Consider the following 24738-nt stretch of genomic DNA (forward strand, 5'->3'; position numbering starts at 1 on the left):
CTCTTTGTGTTGATAGTACATATATGGAACTCTAATTATTCTGCTCAATTTTGCTGGGTACTTAAAAGTGGAATAAAAATTCAGTTAAAACCAAAGAACTGATAAGTCTGTTTCAAATCCTGCTCAGAGAATCTAAGAACTAAGTTAAAGGGACTGAACTCTGTTTTCTCCTCCATTCAGAGTGTCAGTGATTCCCCTAGTCCTCACGTGGTTTCCTTGATTTGACTCCTAAATAAGGTTTGGAACTCCTTTACTTTCTGACCTGAGTACAAGTCCTCATAGAGGACTCATAATCCCCTGATATTAAATAGGAGGAAGTGAGGGTAACCTTATCTGGTTACAACTAATCATAGTCTCCGAAGCGTGTCAACAGTGACAGATTAAAACCTCATGATTTATTGCCCCATAAGCCTCCTCACTTAGGATCCTGTATCTGACCCCACAAGAAGGAGTAATATTCCTCTCTCTGCTATCCTGAGACTCCAATTCTGCAATTCCACTCACCCCCCCCCCCACCACCAAGATGCTCAACTATGTTACTCCTGCGGATACAAGGGTGTTGCACCTGACATTTATGCCTGGATCTCTCAGGACTAACAATAGGGAGGAATCCATATGGTTCCCACTTACAAGGGATTCCTATATGTCTCAGAACACTTATCTTTATCCTGGAACACCTTGGAAATCCTTCCTCTTAAGAACCCAAGGCAGTCAACCTCAGATAAATGTATTAACCTTACTGATATGTCCAAAGGAGAATTCAGAACTAGCCACATCATGCCAATGCTGCTTGGGAACAGTGGTGGCTGACATGACAGCTGGGTTGGGAGTCTACGGGTCATACTGCTCTGGGGGTGTGTGTGAGTGCTTTCCCCATTTCTTTATCCGTGCTTGATATGAATCACAGACTTTACTGAACCAAGCTTATCATCCTTAGAGTAGGATTTAAGAGTGGAACTTTGGAGAAGTGGGAATGCTCAGGCTAACAACTCTTTCTCGAACATTGCTCTCCTTAGTCTCCTTAGTCTGTATCTTAGCTCTTGCCTTTGATTAAAGACTTCTTGGAAAAGGTCACATTTCTTGACCAGTTTCCCTATGAGACTGCAGAGAATGGGTTTATACCCTAGGAGTGATATGAGGAAGATAAAATGCAAGGCAGGAGTCCAAGGACAGACACTGAACTGTCAGATGAAAAAGAAGCTGATCCATTCTTTTTATCAGGCAAATTTAACTTCTTAATATTTAGGTTTGAAATGATTTAAGTTTTTCAAAGGAAGAAGTTGTCCCTGTGATCTTTTGAGGTTGTATTGATTTTGCATGGGTAAATAAATATACTGTCACTCAACATTATCACCCTTTCTCCTTAATGTACACTTCTCAATCATTTTAACATTGTTACTGATCTATGTATTCCAATCCTGTAGATTGTGCCTGAAGTCCTTTTACTCACCGGAGACACGTGAGGTAGTGGAAACAATGGTGACTCAAGGGATACAAAGTCAGTCTCAGGTTGGGAGACACAGAATGGGATGGGTTTTATACTAATTCAGTCCAGATGTCTGTCCCAGCCCCGTCACTTATCTGTCATGTAAAATGGAACACATAAACTAACTCTAGGGTTTCAGGTTTTCCTGAAGTCCTTTCATATAGGAAAGGTGGAATAAAATACAATGAATGCAAAACACCTGGAATGTTTAAAACAACACAGTCCACATTATGATTTATTTGTCTTCTGACATGATCTGGGATTTATTTTTCAATCCAGGAGATGTCATTCTAACACAAAGAAAAGCGTGTCATATAAAATGCTACTTAGCAAGGGGAGTCAATTTAATATTGTTTCATATTGTTAACCTCGTAATCCATGCAAAGTCAGTGTGAGGTGTATTCTGTTGATGCAACACAAAATTTCTAACGTGTGCTTCAAGGACTCCCATTGTCTCTCCCTCCACATTCATAATCATTTTCATTCATTTAACCACCACCCCAAATCCACCTTGCCTGAGGTTTGTTCTATCACACTCAAGATAACACAGTCAAATTGCTTTTTAATGGAGAAGCTTCTGGATCCCCTCAACTCAGGTCGAACAGTGAAAAAGCACAGTGGGGCCTGGCTCAGTAGCCTAATGGCTAAAGTCCTCACTTTGCACATGTGGGGCCCGGCTCAGTAGCTAACGTCCTCACTTTGCACATGCTGGGATCCCATACGGGTGCTGGTTTGTGTCCTGGATGCTCCACTTCCCTTCCAGGTCCCTGCTTGTGGCCTGGGAAAGCAGTCAAGGATGACCCAAAGCCTTGGGACCCTGTACCCTTGTGGGAGACACAGAAGAAGCTCCTGGCTCCTGGCTTTGGATCAGCTCAGCTACAGCCATTGTGGCCAGTTGGGGAATGAATCAAGAGACAGAAGATCTGTGTCTCCTTCTCTCTGTAAATCTCTCCAATAAAAAATAAATAAATTTTTAAAAAGCATAGTAACTTCTGAGCATCACACCTTCCTTGAGTGCGTCACCTTATTTTTTAATAACTCCCTGGAGATGGTATGTATAGAACATCCAGTGTGTGCACCGTGTCAACTTGCACTGGGTGAAGAACACAAGATGCTTTCTGCTCCTGCCCCGGATGACTATTTTTTCTGGTTTTCCTACAATCCCCAAACAAATGTTAGGAACAATGTTCCATGCCAAACTTCATCTCTCCACTCGAAGGTGCACCATGTGAGTACCTGGGTCCCGCTCATCACTCACACAGCCAGCCCACCACGCAGTCTCCCTTACATTACCTCCCACTGAGGGACTTGCATCTCTGCAAAGCCGAAGACTATCTTGAACAGGTGATTTATACTTGACTGTCGTCATCTGAAACTTCTTCCCTTCTTAATCCTTCTTTTGATTTGCCCTTTTGGTCTTAGGACACCGTCATCTTCCTTATGTGACAGCTGCCTCTCAGCCTTATAATTGTATGGCCTGTTGCTAGACCTTCTTTTCCTCACACCTCCTGAGGAGCTCTCCAAGAGCAGATGCACAATTAGTGTTTGGAGAACAAATAAACCTGTGAGCATGGGGTCTAGTTTATTGTGATTTAATTCTGTATTATTGAAAAAGCCAGATAATACAGTTATACATCTTTTAATTTTACAAAATACAGAGTAAAAGGGCTTAAAAGCACACTATTTAGCATATTATGGTTTTTCTTTATCAAATCTATATAGCTGATTTTTTTCACATTTTCAAGAAAATCCTTATTCCAGTTCTACATAATCTTGCAGATCACTAAAAAAGATGGACTTTTTTCAAAACTTTCACGATTATACATTATAAACCAGTGTGATCAATACAATCCATGAACTTAGATAATTCTGTACAAAAGGAACCTCTGAAAAAATATCAAGAAAATAAGATAAATCTCCAAATTACCCAGACAGAACAAGAACATAAAATCATGAGACACTGCGTTCCCTTAAATCACATCCAGACCTCTACTGTTTGGAACAGTGACTGCTTGCTCTTAACTACAAAGTGAAGAATTGGACTAAACTTTCCTAGGTGTGGGAGGAGCTGCCAAACATGACCCTGGCACATTCTGCTTGCTATCACTAAGTGTCTCTGGCTTCAGCACGCTCCCTCTCATCTCTCAATGCCTCTTCGTACCTGGCTGGGAAGGCACTGGGCACTGTGTTGTGGATCTTGGCCAAAAACTCCAGGACTTTCATCTTGCTGGTTTCAGCATAGGCTCTGGGACCCCACAGGAACTCGTAGCATGCAGGATCACTGTTGGGAACCTGGCGGTACTCCAGGTATTTAAGCTTCACAAAGTCTTTGGTGATGAGCTTCCTGGGCTCCCCAAATAAGAAGTGTCTCTTTCCAGCAAACACCTTCATCTTATTCAGGAATTCCCAGAGCTTTTCCTCAGAAGCACTGTTGCCCTTCAGAAAGATCACAGCCAAGATATTCATCAGGAGACCTGTCTGGGGAAGCCCCCTGCTACGATTCAATATCCCATTGTTGGGGAGATTCATTTTGCTGACAAGAGCGTAGGAGTGCTTGGTAGAATCAACTTCCTTCAGGTCAACACCAAAAACCACCTCTATGTTGAAAGCAGCTCTTCTAAGAATCTCAAGGAAATCTTTTTGGTACTTTTTAGGTATAATTTTCAGCATATCAGCTTTCATAATTGGCTTTTTCTTTTTAGATGTGTACATTATGAACTGCACCAACGTCCCTGCAATGTTGGTTAAAGCACCTCTTGGAGACCTGACATTGGAGACTGGGGCTTGAGACGAACTTTGTTTTCTCTTGATGGCTCTTTTGGATGATCTTGTTCCAGAAGCATCTACGGATACTGTGGTAGATGTGGTTCCCTGTTGCTTCTTAAGAGCACCACGTGAACCAGCAGCAAACTTTCTCTGGGTAGTAACTCCAGAATATGAGGGCTGGAATTTCCCTTCAGTTGCAGGGGCCTGTGCACTCTGGCGGCCGCTAATCTCATCTTTGGCCTGGGGTCTTCTACTAGCTTTGACCTTGTTTCTCCGCCTCCAAGGCATGATGACTGTGGTCAGAGAGCAGGCTGGGATGTGGACAGGAAAACAGGTGGTTCAGGTACCTGAAGGAGATAGCATGAGAGGGTGAGGGAAGGAAAGGACACTGTGCAGCAAGGAAAGGTCACCTTGGCTTTCAAAACGCATCTCCACAGTTTCTCTGAAAACACTGCTCTGGTTCTTACAAGGCTGCCCTCTGAGAACCCAGTGGAAACAATTAAAGTATGCCACAGACTGCAGCCTGCCATCAGGACTAGTGTATTCTAGGACTGACAGCAGAGGCAGCAAAGCTACATGTTGCAGATCCATTTCTGCCCTAGAGTGAGAAAATCCTCCAAGTTCATGTTCTGGGTCATTGTATTTACTCTTGGGGCCCTCTCTCCTGCACAGCACTAAATTTGACATCTCCAACTAATATTCTTAGCTCTTTGGAGTTGCCTAATAGGAAGTAGAGGTGTGCCTTAGCCCTCTACCACTGCCAGGAGGCACTCAATGCCAAGAGCTCTGTGGAGGCCTTCTCTGTCATGTGCTCATTGGAGTCCTGAGTCCTTGTCCAAGCCCCTCATCTAGGCTGTCCCCAGTAGCTGGGGAATTTACTGATGCCTCTCCCTTCAGACAAAGATACCACCACCAAAAAGAAGAGTTAACACATACCTCACCTCCAGGCTTGCATTCCTCAGTGCTACAAGCAGTATTAGGGAAGATTCCATTTCCTGTTTTTAAAGGGTGAATGTCAGAGGCTCAATAGGCTAATCCTCCACTCATAAGAACTAGCATTCCATATTGGTACTCACAGTTACTCTGGGGTTAGAGAAGTGTCAGAAGTTATGAGACTAGGGAGAGAGTTTCTCATCAGGACTCAGGGTCTTGGTTCTGATTCCATTTAGGACCTAATTAATCTGTTCTTGCTAAATCAGAGCTATTCCCTTAGAGAAAGGCCTTTTCCTTCCTGAGACTTGCAGGCAGGATTCAGTCTCACAGCCTCTGGGGACCTCTCAGAGGTGCCTCAGAGGCATGGTGCTTAGTGGAAACTCCTTGGTTGTAAAACAAATATGTTCTCAGTACCCACTAGCAGCCCTCACCTTGGTTCCAAATGGTACTGGAATTCACCCCTGAACAAAAAGACACTCTCTACATCTCACTGTGATCTTCACCTTCCAAGCAGAAGGGACGAAGAATCACATCTGATCACAGCTGCCTGGGTCTCTAGGGCTGGCAGCAGAGGTGGAGGAGCACAGAGGTCCCCAGTCTAGAGTTAGTGACCCCTAGGTGTTCACTTGATATTTAGCAGAGCCTGATAGTGCTTCCTCTACTGACCCAAGGTCAGCAGCCTCATTTATGTGGAGGGCTTTAGCCCTCCTATCCTTGAATCTCTAGAGAGGAAATCCAGATCCCAGTCCCACAGGTTGACAGTAGGAGTGGGCCTCCGCGAGTTTCCATTTTTTGAGGAGAGGACCTCTTGACACCACTTAGAGCACTGTCGCGAACACCGAGCCCGGCCACTCGAACAAATGCCATGAGTCGAGAGAGCGTATGCTTGCAATCAGACATTTATTCAGGCGAGCACACACCAAACAGGATGAGGGAAGCCACCGAGAGCGCCTCTTAGCTTATCTATCGTGGAAGCCTGCTGGGTGTTGGCTCCGGTCTGGTGGGAGCATGCTGGCTTTTGTGAAAGCTCGAGAGTTTTGGCTTCAGGTGACTGGGACCAAGGCATGGGTTTATATACAATTCAGGGGGTCAAACCATTAGTTGTTTACAATGTTTTTGGTTGGTTATTACATGTTTACAAAGTATTTCCATTGGTTACTTTCACTTTCACAAACATGTTTACTTATTTCTAATTGGTTATAACTTATCTATCGGTAACACTCTTTGCTTTTTCTTAATTCTGCAAAACACGTTTTTTACACATTTGTCAAAACATGTTTTTCTGCTTTTATCGTTTTTACCAGAACTTGTTTTTTTTTAACATGTTTACTTGCATTAGAGCTTCTTGACAGGAGTGATATGAGCAGTGACTCCTCTTTACCAGTAGCCTAGGAAGATGGAGTCACTTCTGTTCAAAAGTACCAACATACATACTATATCCACTATTAAGTCACAGCATAATTTACATAAAAGGTCTATTATTGTAACTATTTCTGGGTCATCAATCTCAGATAAAAGTGTAGTAATATTAAGAATACAATTAAGATTATTGATAATATTACTTCCCATATTTCCCATGGATTCATTTTTATCTATACCCATTCAAGTATGTATTGATGGAGCAGTGTAGATGCAGATGGGAGTAAATAAACACTTATAATCAGACTGTTCCTATCAAGCACTCACCTTGCTGCCTATTCAAACCAAGAAAACCCCCTCTTCATAAAAGGGTCCAGGGCGTATTAGATGCTGGCACTCCTCTCCCTGGAGCCTGCTAGGTAAAAATGAGGGGTCTCTCTCAGTCTGGTGACTGTGCCTTGTGTCTCACAACAGAGGACTGGTTCTGCAGAGGCTGCAATTTCTCCCTATTGTGACCTGAGTCTAGCAGCCTCTAATCATTATCACTGCCTTCAGTCCTCAGGGCAGAAGTCTAGACATACTACAAATGATTAGCATTTCCTGAAGCCTCACTGTGCTGGAGACAGGGTTGGGGCTCTTGGGGGTCCTGTGATAATCATGGTGGTTTTCACTTTGCCTTCAGTTCAAATCAAAACTCCTCACTCTGAAGAACTGAGGTTGCCCTAGGAGAAAGCCCTATCTTCCCTTAGGCCCTCCTGGTGGAAATGAGGAAACCTTTGAATTTTAAGGGCTCCACCTGCGGTTAAGCACAGAGGCAGGGCTCAGTGATGTCAATTTATGTGTAAATGTAGCCAAGTCTTTCCTCACTCAAAAACCTCACCATACTGCTGCAGAGTCCTTGGACTCCACTGTCACTGACTTGCACTCTGCTCAGATAAAGGTCCTCTTCTGAGATCTCCCAGGTAGAGGCCAGAAAGAGCCTAGGCTAGTGATATTGGGGTCTTGCAAGAGTTGACAGCAGAGTTAGGTTTCAATGGGATACCACTGTTCTGGTTCCCCATTTTCCTTGTTCAAAGTCCATCTTGACATTTACCAGTCTTTGGGGGTCCTCCCTCTACTGAGGTCTACTTTCCTTCGTCCAAGTCTCACTTCTCTGAGAACTATAAAGAGAGGAAGCTCTGTCTGACTTTCTTGCTTGGGGCACTCTAGGACTCAATATGTTTGGTCCAATCTCTAAATTACCTTCTTTATTTGTCTCCTCAATATTAATTTATGAGGGAGTCCTCATTGTTTTACTCCTGTCTCTTGGCTTAAAGGTGTACTGGGAATTGTCACATCTTTGCATATTCTTGGGAAGTGTTCCTAATACAAACCTTGCAGGCCCACATACCAGCAGGTCTGATGTGGGATCTAAGTTCTGTTCCAGGTAGAGAGGAGTTTCACAAACAGTATTAAGAATTCAGACCAGGAGTCTAGTCACTGACCAACACTGTGATCTTGAGAACCCTATCAAACTCCAAGATAGAAACTGAAACCAACAAAATGATGGTTAGCAAGGAAAATTATACAGTGTAAGTAGGTTTATGGGACAACGATCCCCAGAGGGCAGCATAGTGGATTTGTGGCACCCTCTCGATCAGGGTGCACTCTGATTTCTGGGAACCACCTGGTGACGATGCGTATAGAAAATCTAGTATATGCACTAGGTTTCATAATGTGAGAACAGGCAATCAGCACTTTTTCCATACCTGAGTCAAGGTGGAGGTTCTCTCTGGTTTTCCCATAATCCCAAAGCAAATGACAGCAGCAGTGTTCTATTCCAGCTTTTGTGGCTCCTCTCAGAAGTAGCATCTGAGGACTTGGCCACTGCGCACCACTCCTACAATGTCAGCCACCCCACCCTGCAGCCTTGTTAACAATACCTCCCACTCAGGAATGTGCAGTTCCTTAAGGCTCCACAATGTTTTACCTTAGGACAATTACACTTGATTGCTCTAATCTGAATTTCCTCCTTTCCTTGTTCCTTCTTTTATCTGTTGTTGAAATCTGAAAGCATTTAATCATCTAATTTTATATAACAGCTGCTCCTAGACTCTTTTGGAGAGAGGAGGAAAACATTCCCAGTACTAACGTGAAATCTTTCAAAGTGCTGACACTCATTTAATGATTAGAGGATAAGCAAAAGAATGAGCATGAAGTTTAAAATATCAAGACTGACATTTTTCTATAGTCTTTGATAGCCTAAGAAAATTCAAGTAGACAGCTTCTAATTTTATGAGAGAAAATCTAAAGAAAGTAAAGAAACAATCTTTAATTTAAAGAAATATTTGAAAGGAAAAAGAAAATTAGACAAAGAGGCACAGAGAAGGAGAGAGAAAAAGAGAGAGAGACAGAGAGAGAGGGAGAGAGAGAATGAATGAATGAATGAATGAATCTTTCATTCACTGGTCCACTATCTAAATGCCTTTGATGGCCAAGCTGAAATGCATTTCCAGGTGCATCACCAGCGAAGTGGATGTTAAGCAGAGAAGTTAGGACATGAACTAGTGTCCATAAGGGGTGCCAGTGCTACAGGAGGTGACTTAACAAACTGCACCACAGCACTGGCCCTGAGAATTGAGAGTTGTTTTAAAAACTATGGCATAGTGGTAAAGCTGCCACCTGGAACAATAGTGTCCCATATGGGCACCAGTTGGTGTCCCAGCAGTTCGACTTTTAATTCAGTTCCATACTAATGACTTCGGAAGAGCAGAGGCAGATAGCTCACATGTCTGAGTCCCTGGCACCCACATGGGAGACTCTGATGAAGCTCCTGGCTTATTCTAGCCCAGTGCTGCCTGTTGTAGACATCTGGAAGTGAGCCAACAAATGGAAAATCTTTCTCTAAAATTTTGACTTTCAAAATTAATAAATAAATAATTTAAAAATTCTATGATGAAATTTGTGGGAGAAAGAGGAACAAAGAGAAAGAGTGAGCGTCCATCTATTTGTTCACTCCCTAAATGCCTGCAATCTAGGCATTTAGGTGGCCAGATCTAACTGCTTGAATTATCAGTGCCTGCCTCCCTGTATATGTACTAATAAGAAACTGCAATGTAAAATCTGAAGTGGGCCTCAAACCCAGATTCTCCAATGTCTGTGTCTAATATCAGTGTCTAAACTACTAAGACAAATGCCCATACTCTTCTTCATCTATTGAGCCATCAAGTTTACTGTAGCATTTACTGATATTGCCAAGAAATCACCATTTATATAACATTTTCCAAAGAAGACATAACTATCCAACAAATGCGTATAAAGGTATTCAACATCCCTAAGTATACAAAAATAGAAATCAGACCATAATGAGATGACATAATTTCACATCTTATGATGGCTGGTGTTAAAAAGAAAAGAAAAACTAAATTTTTTTGATTGTGTGGCTAAAAGAGTACCCCTGAACACTGCTGGAGGGAAGTTTCGTTGCTTCAGACACTTTGGAAAACTTTATAAAGGTTCTTAAAAAAATAAAATAACCCTGAACACAATGGTCCAGACTTTCCATTCAAAAGACACAGACTGTCTGAATGGATTAAAAAACAAGGCCCATCTATCTGCTGCTTGCAAAAAACACACCTTGTAGCAAAGATACACAAAACTGAATATGAAAGGATACAAAAACGTATTCCACGGTAAAGGAAAGCAGAAAAGGAGCAGAAGTAGCCACCATAATATCAGACAAAATAGATTTTAACACAAAAAGCTGTCAAAGGAGATAAAGAAGACAAAGAAAAATTATATAATGATTAGAAGTGACAAGAAGTGACTAGTAAATGTAATACATACCCAATACCAGGGCACCTGGCTCCTACAAACTATTGTTAATTGATCTAAAGGATACACTGACTCCAGTATAGTAACAATGAGGCACTTCAACAACATACTTTAATCAACAGACTGATCAACTAGACAAAAACAAAGGAACAGAGCTATACCAAATGGATCCAACTGATATCTACAGAACATTCTATCTTATAATTGCAGAATACATTCTTTTCATCATATGCTAGGACTTAAAGCAAGCCTCATCAAATTAAAAAAACAATACACCATCTATCTTTCCTGATCACCACAGAATGAACATGGAAATCAACTCAGAAAACTATAAAAATGCAAAAACAAGGAGACTGAGTAATACACTATTGGGTCGAAGAAGGAATCAAAATGGGAATAAAGAATTCCTGGAAATAAATGAAGATGACAGAATACATCAAAATGTATGGGACATATCAAATTGGTGTAAAGAGGGAAGCTCATACCAATTAGTACCTATGTCAAGAAATTAGAAAAGCATGAAACAAAATGATCGAGATGGCTGAGTGGGAAAAGACAAACTCATCTTAGCCTTGGGAACATATCTGAAAAACAAAGGAAGGGCCAAATTCTCGGGGGCAGCTGGAGAGAAACTTCCATGGAGAACCACTAGACCACAACAGAGACTCTATGGACAGTGAGGACAGTTTACAGACACACAGCACCCATAGCTGGTAATGAAGGAGAAACACCACATTCCCAGAGCAAGGCGAGGCTGCACTGGTGCAACCACCAGTGATTCTGTGTAAGAGAAAACTCCTTAATGCACTGACTTTGAATCTGGGGACCTTGTGCAGGGGCTAGGGCATTCATTTACCTATGTGAAGGGAGGTCAAGCTGCTTCCCTGCCTTGCCTCCAATCAAAACACCATACTCAGTTTGCTGAGGTGGAACTTCAACAAACCTGCTCTGGACAGCTCAGTCCAGGCAGGTGCAGCCTGCAGGGCTGAGAATGTATCTCCTGCACCCTGTGACTGTGGGTATCTTGTGACGGTGTGATTTCAGCACAGCCTGTGGAACTGAGAAGGGTATAGTGTGTGGCTCAGTTTCTGGGCACTTGCTAATCTGCCTCTGGAAGCTCAGAACTCCCTAAGTGCTGGGGAAGGGTCTTTTGGAGTGCTCCATGCTCACACTATTTAGGTGCTCTGTGCAGTCTTTGTGCCTCTGTGGGTGGGGGTATACCAGTACTGTTAGTTCACTCTAGGTACTGAACCAGCTGGTTCACCTTGGCAAAAAGACAGGCTAAGGCTGTGAATATACCAGCTACTGTTAACATTCCCTCTTCCTACTGACGATGGAGCAGATCTGCTATTTTCAGTTTGTGTGTCACTTTGGAATCTTGCCTCACAAACAAATGGTAACCAAAATCCCTAGCCCCACTCAGCACACACCTCTGAATATCCATTGTAGGCTGCAAGCATTCCATTGAGCCAGAGGCACACTTCCAAGAACAAAGTCTTCAGAAGACATAGCAACAAATGACTCCTCAGATGCATAAAATCAGTGCACAAAGAGAGTATTACATTAATGTTTAATTGTGAAGACAGCAAGACTGCAAAATGCCTGAAAAGGAATCCAAAAGGATGACTGCAAGACTACTAAATACACAGTTACAGGAAATAGGAAAATCAATAAATGCCATGGCTAAGAAATTCCACAAGAAGGTAACAAATACTGAAGAAAAATCAAATGGAAATATTAGAAATGAAGAATATAGCAAATAAAAAATACAGTGGAAAGCCTTAAAATCAAAATCAACATAGCAGAAGAAAAAATATCTGAGCTGGAAGACAAGTCTTCTGAAATATCTTAGATTTTAAAAAAGAAAATAATATAAAAATAAAAATCAAAGTTCTGGATCTATGGTGTAAACATCAAATGGACAAATATATGAGTCTTAGGAGTTCCTAAAGGAATGGGAAAAAAGAATGGCTTAGAAAACTTTATTCAGTAAAATAATAGCAGAAAAGTCCTTCAATTTATAGAAAGATAAGGACATCTATATACAGATACATTAAGAAAAGATCTTCACAATGACAAATTTTAGTTCAATTCCAAAATTAAAATATAAAGATCTTAAAATGTACAAGAGAGAAATGCAAGATTAGCTTCGAAGAATCTCCAATTAGATTGACAGCAAATTTCTCATCAGAAATCTAACAGACTAGAAGAGAGATACAGTCCAAGTCCCCCTTTACCCACCACCCCCAAAAAGTGTTAACCCAGAAGCTTTATTCCATAATATTATGATTTGTAAATAAAGGTGAGATAAAGGTAAAAATAAATAATTTGTTACTACTTGACCAGCATTACAAATGATATTTAAGGGTGCACACACAGGAACAGAGAAATAACCAGCATCATGAAAGAATGTTAAGGCGGGAAACCTCCTAATAAAAGCACAAAGGAGATCCAAATCAAACAACAGGAATATTTACAGAAAAAAGAAGGTAAGATTTGAGTCATTACTTATCAGTAACCTTGGATTTAGACACATAAATAGATTAAAATCTCTAATTAAAATATAGACTTACTGAATGCATTAAAAAAAAACAAAATTAACCTATAAAAATGGCCACAAGATACACACACTTCATCAATAAAAATATACAGAGACAGCATGAGAAAGGATGATATAGTACATGCATACGGAGATAAACATGAGCAGTAGATATTCTCATATTAGAAAAATAGTATAAGGCAAAAACTGCTAATAGAGACAAAGAAAGTCATTAAGTAATAATTAAAAGACCAACAGGAAGATGTGACTACAGAAAATACATATGCACCCAATGCTCTACAAATAAAGAATCTGGCTATTTAAAACAAATATTAATGAATATAAAGTAAAGACACACGTTCCAATACGGTAATAATGGGGTCAACACCTCTCTTTCACCAAAGAACAGATCAAACAGACAAAAAACAAACCAAAAAAAAAATTTAAAAAAACCCACAACAACAAAGAAATCCCCCCCCCCAAAACCCTCAGCTAATCTATACTGTGGACCAAATGAAACTCACTGATATCAATACAATATTTTTTCTCACAGCCACAGAATATACATTCCTGTAATCAGTACATTAAACATTCTCCAGATTACATATAAGGTTATAAAAAGAGCCCTAACCAATTTTTTAAGAAATGAAATTCCTCTATGTATCTTTTCTGACCACAATAGAATGAAGTTGGAAATGCACAACTTAAGATAGTCTAGAAAAAACACATACATGGAGACTGAATAATATCCTGAATGACCACTGGATTACAGAGTAAATCAAAAGGTCAATCAAAAAATGTCTTGAAATAAATGAAAATGGCAATACAATATAATAAAACTTAAGGGGTATAATACGAAAGAAAGCAGTGTTAATAGGAAAATTAACAATTAGTGTTTACAAAAAAATTGAAAAGATATTAAACAAATGACCAACAAACAACTCAAGAATCTAGAAAGAGGAATAAACCTAAGCTCAAATTAGTAGCAGGAAAGAAGTAATAGTTTTAAGAATAAACAATTTGGGGCTTGGCATGATGGCTCATCAGTGACTAAATCCTCGCCTTGCACATGTCAGAATCCCATATGGATGCTGGTTTGCATCCTCGCTGCTCAATTTCCCTTCCAGCTCCCTGCTCGTGGCCTGGAAAAGCAGTCGAGGACGGCCCAAAGCCTTGGGACCCTGCACCCACACAGCAGACCTGGAAGAGGATCCTGGCTCCAGATAGGCTCAGCTCTGATTGTAGTAGCCACTTAAGGAGAGAATCAGCGGATGGAAGATCTTTGTCTTAGCCTCTCCATCTCTCTGTAAATCTGGCTTTCTAATAAAAATAATCTTTTTCAAAAGCAAAAGAAGTAACTTTGAAATCTAAAAAAAAAGGATCAAGGAAATGACGATGTTTTAAAAAAAATAAAATTGATAAATCACTGGCACAACTAACCAAAAAATAAGAAGGGAGAAAACTCAAATTAGCAAAATTAAAGATGAAAAAGGAGATGTTAGGATTGATTACATGGGACCTGGCATGGTAGCCTAGCAGCTTAAGTCCTCGTCTTGTACACGCCAGGATTCCATAAGAGTGCCAGTTCGTGTCCTGGCTGCTGCTTTCAGATCCAGCTCCCTGTCTGTGACCTGGGAAAAGCAGTCAAGGATGACCCAAAGCCTTGGGACCCTTCACCCACGTGGAAGACCTGGAAGAGGCTCCTGGCTCCTGGCTTCGGATTGGCTCAGCTCCAGCCATTGCAGCCACTTAGGGGATAAATCACCAGATGAAGATCTTCCTTTCTGTCTCTTTTCCTCTCTGTATATCTGACTGTCCAATAAAAATAAATTGTTAATGAAAAATTTTTTGAGGCCTGGCACCCATGTGGGAAACCTGGAAGAGCCTCCTGGCTCCTGGCTTTGGTTTGGCTCAGCTCCGACCATTGCAGCCACTTGGGGAGTGAACCAATGGACAGAATATCTTCCTTTCTTTCTCTCGTCCTCTCTGTATATCTGACTTTGCAATTAAAAATAAATAAATCTTTTAAAAAAAGAACTGATTACACAGAAATAAAAACAATTCTTAACAATTACTATGATTTCACACCAAGAAACTATAAAATGCTGTACAATTTACCAAAATTGAGGTATTGAAATTGAACTAGTGAAAAAGATTCTCACAAAAAAGAAAAGTCCAGGACTGGACAATGTCACCACCGAATTCTACCAAATCTTTAAAAATTGAATTCCAATTCTTCTTAAACCATTTAAATAACTGCAAGGCAGGGAATCCTCCAAAACTCTTTCCGTGAGCCCAGCACTGCATTAACTCTAGAACCATGAAAAAATTACAACAAATAAGAGAACTATACGGCAAAATCCCTGATGAGCAATATTCAACAAAATTCTAGCTAATGGAACCCAACAACACATCAAAAAGAAAATCCAACTGGATCAAGTGAGATTTATCCCTGGTGTGCAAAGATGGTTCAACATTGGCTGATCAATAAATGATACATCATGTTAACCAAATTTAAAAGCCACATGATTATCTCAGTTGATGCAGAGAAAGCACTTGATAAAATGCAACAATTTTTCATGATTAAAAAAGGAGGGGAAACCTTAAAATTTGGTATAGAAAGAACATACCCCAACACAATCAAGTCTATATAGGACAAACCCACAGCCAACATCATGGTGATAGAGAATGCTTAACGCATCTCCACTAAGACCTGGAGCCAGACACACATGTCCGCTATGGCCAATTCTATTCATTACAGTTCTGGTAGTTTTAGCTGCAGCAGTGAAGCAAGAAAAAACACGAAAGTACAAGAAATACAAGAAAATACAAATATTCCCTGTTTGCAAAATGTGTGATCCTTGATATAGGGGAAACCAAAAGCTTCCACTAAAATTATTGCTCACCCAAGTGGCCACAACGCTGTAGCTGAGCCAATCCGAAGCCAGGAGCCAGGAGCTGTCTGGGTCTCCCACGTGGGTGCAGGGTCCCAAGGCTTTGGGCTATCCTCGACTGCTTTCCCAGGCCACAAGCAGGGAGCTGGATGGGAAGTTGGGCTGCTGGGATTAGAACCAGCGACCACATGGGATCCTGGCGTGTGCAAAGTGAGGACTTCAGCTGCTAGGCTACCATGCCCGGCCTTTTTCTTTTTTCTTAATTTTAAGACTTTTAAAAGTCTTATTTCCAATGAGAACTACAGAAAGCTGTTCTGTCCTCTAGTTCACGGCCCAAGTGACTGCAACGGCTGCAGAAGCGGAGCAGCCAGGACACGAACTAGCGGCCATATGGGATTCTGGTGCGTGCAAGGCAAGGATTCAGCCGCTAGGTTACTGCGCTGAGGCCCTGCTAGTTGCACACTTTATTTAGTGCAGTGTTAAGCCTATGACTAGAAAGTAAATTAAACTTTTTACCGCAAAAGTTTGAAAATAAAGGGAAATATCATTGCAGTTTTAGCATTTTATCTATGAACTACATAAAATCTGTTTTCTATAGCAAAAAATGATTAAAAATAGTATACACAAAATGAGCCATTCTTTAAAATCCTACTGAGAGATGAAACAGCCCCACCAATGCCTGACCAGTTTTCCTTCTGCTTATCCTTCAGAGAAGGGGTCTCCAGCAGAAGCGAAAAGCACAAGCAGCGTACACACGCTAGCTTGGTGATAGCCGATATATTTTTTTAAAAAGTAGAAATGCTTTTCTTTTTTTTCATTTTACCCACTGGACTTAGGACCTCAAGTAACTTCCATTCTAACTTACTCACTTTTTATGAGGAAACACCAGCCCCGGTTCCTCACTCTTCTTAGCGAATTTCTTCCAGTCGTTTCTGCTTCTTGTCACGTGGTGTTATGTTGCGTATGTCGTCGGGTCACGTTACATCACGTCGCGTCTGCCCACATGTTGCGTCTGCCTACAGATTGCGTCTGCCCACACATTGCGTCACGTCGCGCCTGTCCCTCACATCGCGTCTGCCCACACATTGCGTCTGCCCACACGTCGCGTCTGCCCACATGTTGCGTCACAATGTGTAATGTTACGTCACTTCTCCTGTGTCCTGAATATCGGATCACATCTCTCTCAGCCCACAGGTAACCTTCACGTCTCTTCTATCCCTCAAATCAGTGCTGTTTTCCTGTGTCTTGCACATCGCTTCACATCGTGTCGTATCCTCTGCGCTCCGCCCTTCACATGACACAAAAAGTAAGTAAATACGTTGAATTAGCGAGTTGGATAAATCAGTCTCTTTTCTGAACAGCAAATATATCCTTTTTAAATTCAAATGTTAGATTTGTTTTGATATTCTGATTACTCTGGCTTTGTAATCCCAATGCAGTAGTTTGACCACAAGATCTCTTTTTATATAACAGTATATAAAAAAGTAACGGAAGGGGTCGGGATCTAGCATGGCCCACTACTTCTGTACCTGAATTTGAGCTTTCTATTGATTCAGATTCTAGGACGCAATAAGTGATGCCTCAGGTAGTGGGCTTTCTGCTTCATAAATGGAGTATCTGAATTGAGTTCTTAGATTTTGGCAGATGTGCAATGAACCTATGAATCGGAGTGCCCCTCTCTCTTCCTCCTTCCTGCCCTCCCCCTCACAAATAACAATACGTACTTCAAGTTAAAAGAAAATTGAGGGTCTGGCGCAAAGGCTCAATGACTAAATCCTCGCCGTGCCAGGATTCCATACGGGTGCCTTTTCATGTCCTGACTGCTCCACTTCCCATCCAGCTCCCTGCTTATACCCTGGGAAAGCAGTTGAGGACGTTCCAAAGCCTTGGGACCCTGCACCCGTGTGGGAGACCCAGAGGAAGCTCTTGGCTTCCAGCTTTGGAATGGCTCAGCTCTGTAGATTGCAGTCATTTGAGGTTGGAAAATCTATCTGTGTCTCCTTCTCCTTGTAATTTTGCCTTTGCAATAGAAAGAAGTAAATCTTAAAAAGAAGAAATCTGAGATTTCTATGGCTGAAATCAAAGGGTAGACAGTGATAATTGTGTCTTTGAGGGTATATACATAACCTAGTCCCCTCTCCAGTACCCTGATTTTGACATCTTGTAGGGTCTGGTTCTAACATCCTTTGGAGGTAATGAACTCTCCACATCGTGTGACCCACAACTCCCTAAGCGCCAACAGAAGGAAGAGAAGATGCATTTTGTGGTCATATACCTGCTGATTGCCTCACAAAAATGTCAGGTGTGGCATTCATGTTCCGGGGCTGTGATGTGTCGCCCTGTGCAGGATCCCAACTTGTAGTGCTAACATAATTCGAAATGATTTCCTCTGTTGCTGTGATACCACCACTAGGTATGAGATCGAAATTCTTTATTTACCTGTTCTGCTGAGTGATACTGATGTAATTTTTTGCTTTGTCCATTTTCCTGGGATCATTGAGGAGCAGGCTCTGATGTGCCCACTGAGATAGGGTGTGCCGTCCCCACACTTCAACCTGCATTCCCCTAGAAATCCTGGTCTTCACTTGAGTACTGATTTCTACTAACATCCCTAATTCCATGATACATATCAGGAAGAAATGAAATTTACTTCGTCTGGCTACAAGTGGTCATAGTTTACCCAGCCTAACAATAATGAAAAGACTCTGTTGTCTCTTGGTTATGGAGCAGGTGTTTCCGTAAGTTTGGGGGGTCCTCAGCTTTGCTCCTGGCATCACCTGAAAATACTCCCTCTGGTTACCCAAACCTGCCCTGTTTGCCAGGGTTTCTCTACTCTGAGAGATGACCTGGAGAAAAGCACATAGGACTCCATGTCCCTGTGCCCAGGCTTCTTAGGTCACACAGTACGGAATGACTTCTCTGTGACTCACTTCTTTGTGGTTGGTGTTTCTTTGTTATCACTTGCTATCATTGCCTTGACTTCTGTTCTGGAGCAAGTCTTTCCCTCTGCTGAACTGGGCCTCCCTGTGAATCCAGGTGCTTTGTTTCTCTGAGACCAGCTGCAACTCAGCACGTGAATACTTCAGCCTAAGTGGGCCTGCCTGTGGCAGCCCAGGTCAGCAGAGGTAGGACCTCTGCTATGCTCACTTCTAGGAAACTTGCTTGCCTTAGTCCTCATATAGTATTTTACCTTGAAATCTGTCATATTTTACTTCCTGTTGAACTGGGTAGTCAGTTTGTAAACCAAGACCCTTCTCACCTTGAAATCTTCCAGGAGAATTCAAAAAGCACCTGAACCTTCCAGTTCTTCCTTGGGTACTGCGGAGGTGACAGCAGTACAGGAACTAGGTGCAGCCCATCTGAGTTGAGTGGTCCATATGAAAGGTCTTTGCCTTGACTGTGTGCTCTTCCTGGGATTTCACTCTCTTGTGACTTGAGGCCCTGACCTTTAGACAAAGTCCTCAGTTTACCAGAACATGGAGAAGTTAGTAGCAGCTACATGCAGCCAGCAGAGTTTCAGATTCCAGCAGGGCCAACAACTGGGATGTGATTTCTGGAACTCCACTGATTCAGGCTAGATCTTTTTTTTTTTTTTTTTTGAACTCCAAGAAAAAGCAGCCATTTATTAAGCATTGCTATATGCCTATACTTGAATTTACATGATCTCATTTTATCCTCCCAGCAACATCAGAAGTATACTGGTATTGCATCATCTATAAAATCACAATACTCATATTTCTGCCCAGCAACTATACTTGACACTCCAGATATACCAGAGACTAGATATTATCACATTATCATTTTATTAATATCATTAACAACTTCTTGTTTAGTAGTCAACAAAAGAAGGATCATTTGCCTTACAGTGGTAATAAAATTACCAAGTTATTATGATGATGCAGTAACCAAAAATGAATTCAGAATGGAGGATCATTATTTCTAGAATAGGAAGCTAACAACACTGCAGTTAAGAGGATATGATTATCAATATGACAAATGAAGAATTTCCTAATGAGAAAATGTACCTTATTGGGTTAAGAAAAAGATCATGAGTTTTCTGGAATTCAACAACACTGCTATCATCTTCCCAGTGGAACATTTCCCATATGATTACTGCGGTGGCGACAAAGCCATGTACGACCCCTGCTTGCCTACTCCCTTTGTCTTCTTTTTTTTTTTTCTGTCATGATTCAGGTTTACCCTCTTCATTCCTGAGAGACTGGGACTCTCCTCTCCTGATCCTGATCTGCATATGCGGCCCTGCAGCCAACTAATGTCCAAATCCTGACAGATGCGAGTGAGGGGATTCTTGGGCTGAGAGCTTGGAGACTGCTTACGTTCCCAAATGCAGCTGATCTATATTACTGCACATTCTGGAGTGTTCATCTCTCCAGTCCTCCATGGTCTCTGGGTCTCCATAGATCGTCAACACAACCTACTTTTCTTCCAAGTTATCTTGTTTTATTTTGAATTTTATCTTTTTTTAATTTTGAATTTTGCAGTTCCACAGGGTCTGGGATTCAAGTCCATCAGTCTGTTATTTAAATGTGTCCTGACATTGCTGGTACAGACGATGTCAGAATCCAGCATCCCATTTTCCAGATAGGTCCAACAGTTTCACTGGTAGTTCATCTTTGATTTGTAAGTAGCAGTGCATATTGCATTGTATCTTCACATCTGAATATGGTAGTCTCTATTAGGCCATCACTTTAGTTATCTTAATCTCTCTGGTCTTCATCATGGCTCTATTCCTTGAATCAAATGCTTCCTGGAAATGTTGCACCACTGCAAATTATAAAGCAGTCTCCTGCTTGCTCTCAGAGAATAAGTCCCTGTTCTAGGAGAGGCGTGAGATGTGGCAGAAAAATTCTGGTACTCTACTATATAGTAAGCTAACTATACATAATGTTAACGTACTATGTACTTCTTTACAAAAAGAAAACTTGGGTGCCACCATTGTGGTGTAGCGAGTTAAGCTGCTGATTGACACTGGCATCTCATATGGGAGTCCTGCTTCTAGTCCTGGCTGTTCCACTAATGATCCAGCTTCTTGCTAATTTATCTGGGGAGACAGCAGAGGATAGCCCAAGTGCTTCGGCCCCTAACAGCTATGTGGAAACCAGGGTGGCATTCCTAGTTCCTGTTTTTGTGCCTGGTGCAGCCCCAGCCATTAAAGTCATTTTGGGAATGAGCCAGCAGATGAAAGACCCATTTCTCCATTACTTTACCTTTGAAATAAATACTTAAATCTTTAAAAACAAGGAAAAAAGCTAGGACGTAGAAATTTTACTTATTCCCATCACAAAGAAATGATGTGTTTGAGAAGTGTTTGTGATTTGAACATTTCACTGATATATACATATATCAGATCATATGGTGCCCCAGGAATATGTACAATATTTATGCATCAACCTGAAGTGACATTCTTCACTCATTTTTTAAAATCCATATTCAGCCAAAATGCTGCTTAGTGGTGGAAAAAAAAGTCCTTCCTTTCACTTTGAATTCCTTCTACTTCTTTATGAAGCAGAGTATCTCACCCTCTCCAGTAATGCTAGCCTTCCCCAGGAACTGTGATTTCATGAGCAAAATGCAATGCTTTGACTAAACATCTTCAGTAAAGAGCTTGAACAAATAGAACCAGAAATTTCATTCATGATTTAATTTCTCACACATTCTTGAATACAATAATATAATTCAAGCAGGTATCTTAAACTTATGAAAACATCAAAATAAACAAGGAAGTCATAACTTTCCACTTTTTTCTCTATCTTTGCACCTCAAACATCTTACTGGTGAATCTTGCACATTCCCAAGGCTATTTCTCATCCCATGTTATCTTTTCATGGCTCAACAAGGTGATTGACAGATTTGCAATTTGTATTTCAAAAACAAAGCTTTTAGTACAAAATCTAATAAACAGCAATACATGTATTACCTATGTCATTCCTAAACTTATCATCTGAACCTAAATAAATCTTCTGTTGAACATTAGTTCAAAAATACACACAAGAAAAATTTAGCCAAAAATTATTCATGTGTAGCAAACATAAAGGTTAGCATAGTTGTTTACACTCACAAAGCACCTCTCAGCCTTCACTGCTGCTGAGAGCGGCCGCCCTCTTGGCCTTAGGGCCCCGACGTGCCTTTGTTGTAGTGCCAGATGTGGCCTGGACTTGGGCTCTCTCCTCCTCCTCTCTCATAGCCTCTTCATAAAGGGTTGGGAAGGCTGTGAGCTCAGTATTATTGACCTTGGCCAAAAACTGCAAGACTTTCATCTTGCTAGTTTCAGCGAAAGCTCTAGGACCCCACCGGAATTGGTAGCAAGGAGGATTACTGTTGGGCACCTGTTGGTACTCCAGGTAGTTTTCATTCACCAGATCTTCGGTGATGAGCTTTCGGGGCTCCCCAAAGATTTCATGACTCTTCCCCTCATACACCCCCAAAACATTCAGGAATTCCCAGATCTCTTCCTCAGTGGCAGAGTTGCCATTTAAGAAAATCACACCCAGGAGGGGCATCAGCAGCCCATTCCTGGGGAAACCCCGGACACTATCTTGGCCCCCATCACTGGTGTCCTCTAGCTTGGCAACAAGGGTATAGATTTGACCCCTGGGTTTTACTTCCTTTAACTCCAGGCCAAAGACCAGCTCTAGACGCTCAGAGGCTATCTTGAGGATATCTGAGAATTGCTGCCTGAACCTTCTGGTGACAAGCTTTAGCATGTCTACCCGCTTAATGGGCTGTTGCATCTTATTCTTGAACAGTAGGAACTGCATCAGCATTCCTGCCTTCCTGCTTACAGGATCTCTGCTTGTGCTCCTTGCACTCTCACCGGCTCCAGCGACCCCCGGGGAATTCTGCCTTTTGTCCCCCTGCCTCTGGGCACCTTTACCAGATCTTTTGCCAGAGCCACGGGCCCCACCCCGAGTGGTGTAGGATCGGGCCCTCTGAGGCTCCTGGGGTAAACCAGAAGTAGAGGAGCTGGGGGAAGCACCCCCCACTGCTGCAGAGGAAGTGGAGGGTTCTGATGCCTCTTCTGCGGTGGTGGCCTCCGGCTGCTCAAGCTGCTGGGCTTTGCTTCGGGCCTGGTGGCGTCTCTCTCGGGCACGGTGCTTGCTCTTCTGGCCCCGAGGCATGATGCTTGTAGGCAGGGACACTGGGCAGGATGCACACCTGCAGGGAAGAGAAGGAATGTGTGTGAGCACCTTGGGCAAGGAGAGAGCCCCTCGGCTTCCAGCAAGTCCTCTCAGCCTGTCTGTGAAGGCACTGCTGTAGGAATGCCCATGGCTCCTATGTCCTGGACTCCACCAGGAGCCCCGGCTGTGTCCATCAGGCCTGCTTCGCTTAACTGCAGCGACCATGCATACTGGCAGGCTTCTCTTTGTTCGGGATGTTCTCAGTTTCCTGCCAGAATTATCATGGCACCTCTTAGCAGGGCCTGTAGCACTGCCTCCTCAATTACTGCTGACCTTACTACTATAAAACTGCTACAGAGCCCCGAAAAGAAACTGAAAAGGTGTCTCGGCCTAACTCCCCAGCAGAGGACAGCTAGTTCTAACAGTTCACCGTGGTCCTTGTCACCCTGGGCTCACGGGGCTGGGGTTCTTACCTCACTTGTCCTGACTGCCCCTCTGTTACGTGGTGGCCACACTTTCCGACCAGGAGCGCCAACTCCTTTCAGTCTGAAAGAAAAATGTGTGTGGGGGGGTCGTGAAACCTCAAAGTCCTTCCCTAGGTTCTAGTCAGAGGAAAAATGTCCTGCACGGAGGGAGCACAAGGAATGGCAATACGGGCAGCTTTTCTGTCAGACAGCACGGTTCAGCCGGCCCGCGAGGTGGGTGGCGGGGCACGTCGGCTTCTGTGGCGCTCGGAGTGGAAGAAGTCACACTGCTGCACAGCTGGCTTACCTGCTCCTCCACCCTGTGACGGAGACGTCCCAACAACAGTATTTTAGAGGACTCACTTCATTTAGTTCGAGTTTAGGCCCCTGGCATTCACAGACTCCGCGCTACCCGCCACGAGCAACGCGCCCCTCCTCCACCCACCAGACCTTCTCGCGCGAACTACGGTGAGTGAGTGAACTTCCAGGGTCTTCTAAGGTTTATTAGGGCTGCTCTTCAACATCCCCTGAATTAGCAATCCCCCGTAAGACCAACGCCCCCTCCCCTCAGCCACCAAACTTTCTCGGTGGAACTTCGGCTGAGAACCTTCCAAATTTTCCACAGCCTTCCAGTGTTTCTCAGGGCTACACTGCAGCCTGAAAGGAGAAACGGTCTCCTAACTCCATATAGAGAATTCTTACCTTGACTCTAAACCACTCAAAATTCACTCTCTGGAAAACTTCCGTGTTACCTCCCGAATGGCGAGCTGCGCTCGACCGCCCGTTCAAGTGGCTTTGCCAAGCGGAAGCAAGACTAACCTACATCCGGGTATGGCTGCCAGGACTTCCGGACAAATGGCGGGGGGGGGGGGCGGGGCGAGGGGTGGCGGGGGAGGGGGGTGGCGTGGGCGTGGGGAGTAGAAGTCAGGGACTCCAGTTTTCCGGTATGTAACTTCCAGGTCTAGTACAGTCTGTAGCTTTTTTTAAAAAAAAATTATTTATTTTTATTGTAAAGTCAGATATACAGAGAGGAGGAGAGACAGAGAGGAAGATCTTCCATCCCATGATTCACTCCCCAAGTGACTGCAACAGCCGGTGCTGAGCTCATCCGAAGCAAGGAACCTGGAGCTTCTTCCAGGTCTCCCACGTGGGTGCAGGGTCCCAAGGCTTTGGGCCGTCTTCAACTGCTTTCCCAGGCCCAAAGCAGGGAGCTGGATGGGGAGTGGAGCTGCTGGGATTAGAACCAGCGCCCATATGGGATCCTGGGGCGTTCAAGGCGAGGACTTTAGCCGCTGGGCCCTAGTCTGTAGCTTTTCTATGGGGACTTGAGTCCGCCAGATTCCAC

The 24738-nt window shown here is 42.7% G+C and overlaps 2 protein-coding genes across 2 annotated transcripts; both read right to left on the reverse strand.

Annotated features, from left to right (window-relative positions):
- Positions 1-3195: 3195 nt before the first annotated feature.
- Positions 3196-4363, reverse strand: LOC101530036 (melanoma-associated antigen B3; the record flags this gene model as incomplete). The annotated part of the gene is made up of 1 exon (XM_004587962.2): positions 3196-4363. A coding segment is annotated over one exon (771 nt), but the record flags the coding sequence as incomplete, so codon positions are not given.
- Positions 4364-21541: 17178 nt separating this feature from the next.
- On the reverse strand, positions 21542-24226 carry MAGEB2 (MAGE family member B2). Its single transcript, XM_004587961.2, has 3 exons — positions 24096-24226; positions 23404-23475; positions 21542-22968 (listed from the first exon to the last, which is right to left on the reverse strand). Exon 3 carries the CDS (start codon positions 22927-22929, stop codon positions 21880-21882), a length of 1050 nt encoding a protein of 349 aa, XP_004588018.2. The 5' UTR covers positions 22930-22968; positions 23404-23475; positions 24096-24226; the 3' UTR covers positions 21542-21879.
- Between the last annotated feature and the right edge of the window lie 512 nt (positions 24227-24738).

Source organism: Ochotona princeps, chromosome X (assembly GCF_030435755.1).
Source record: "Ochotona princeps isolate mOchPri1 chromosome X, mOchPri1.hap1, whole genome shotgun sequence".
Lineage (NCBI taxonomy): Eukaryota > Metazoa > Chordata > Mammalia > Lagomorpha > Ochotonidae > Ochotona > Ochotona princeps.

What these genes read in the sequence shown, in the direction of transcription:
- MAGEB2 (XM_004587961.2), bottom strand. Translation starts at nt 22,929, where the DNA reads ATGCCTCGGGGCCAGAAGAGCAAGCACCGTGCCCGAGAGAGACGCCAC.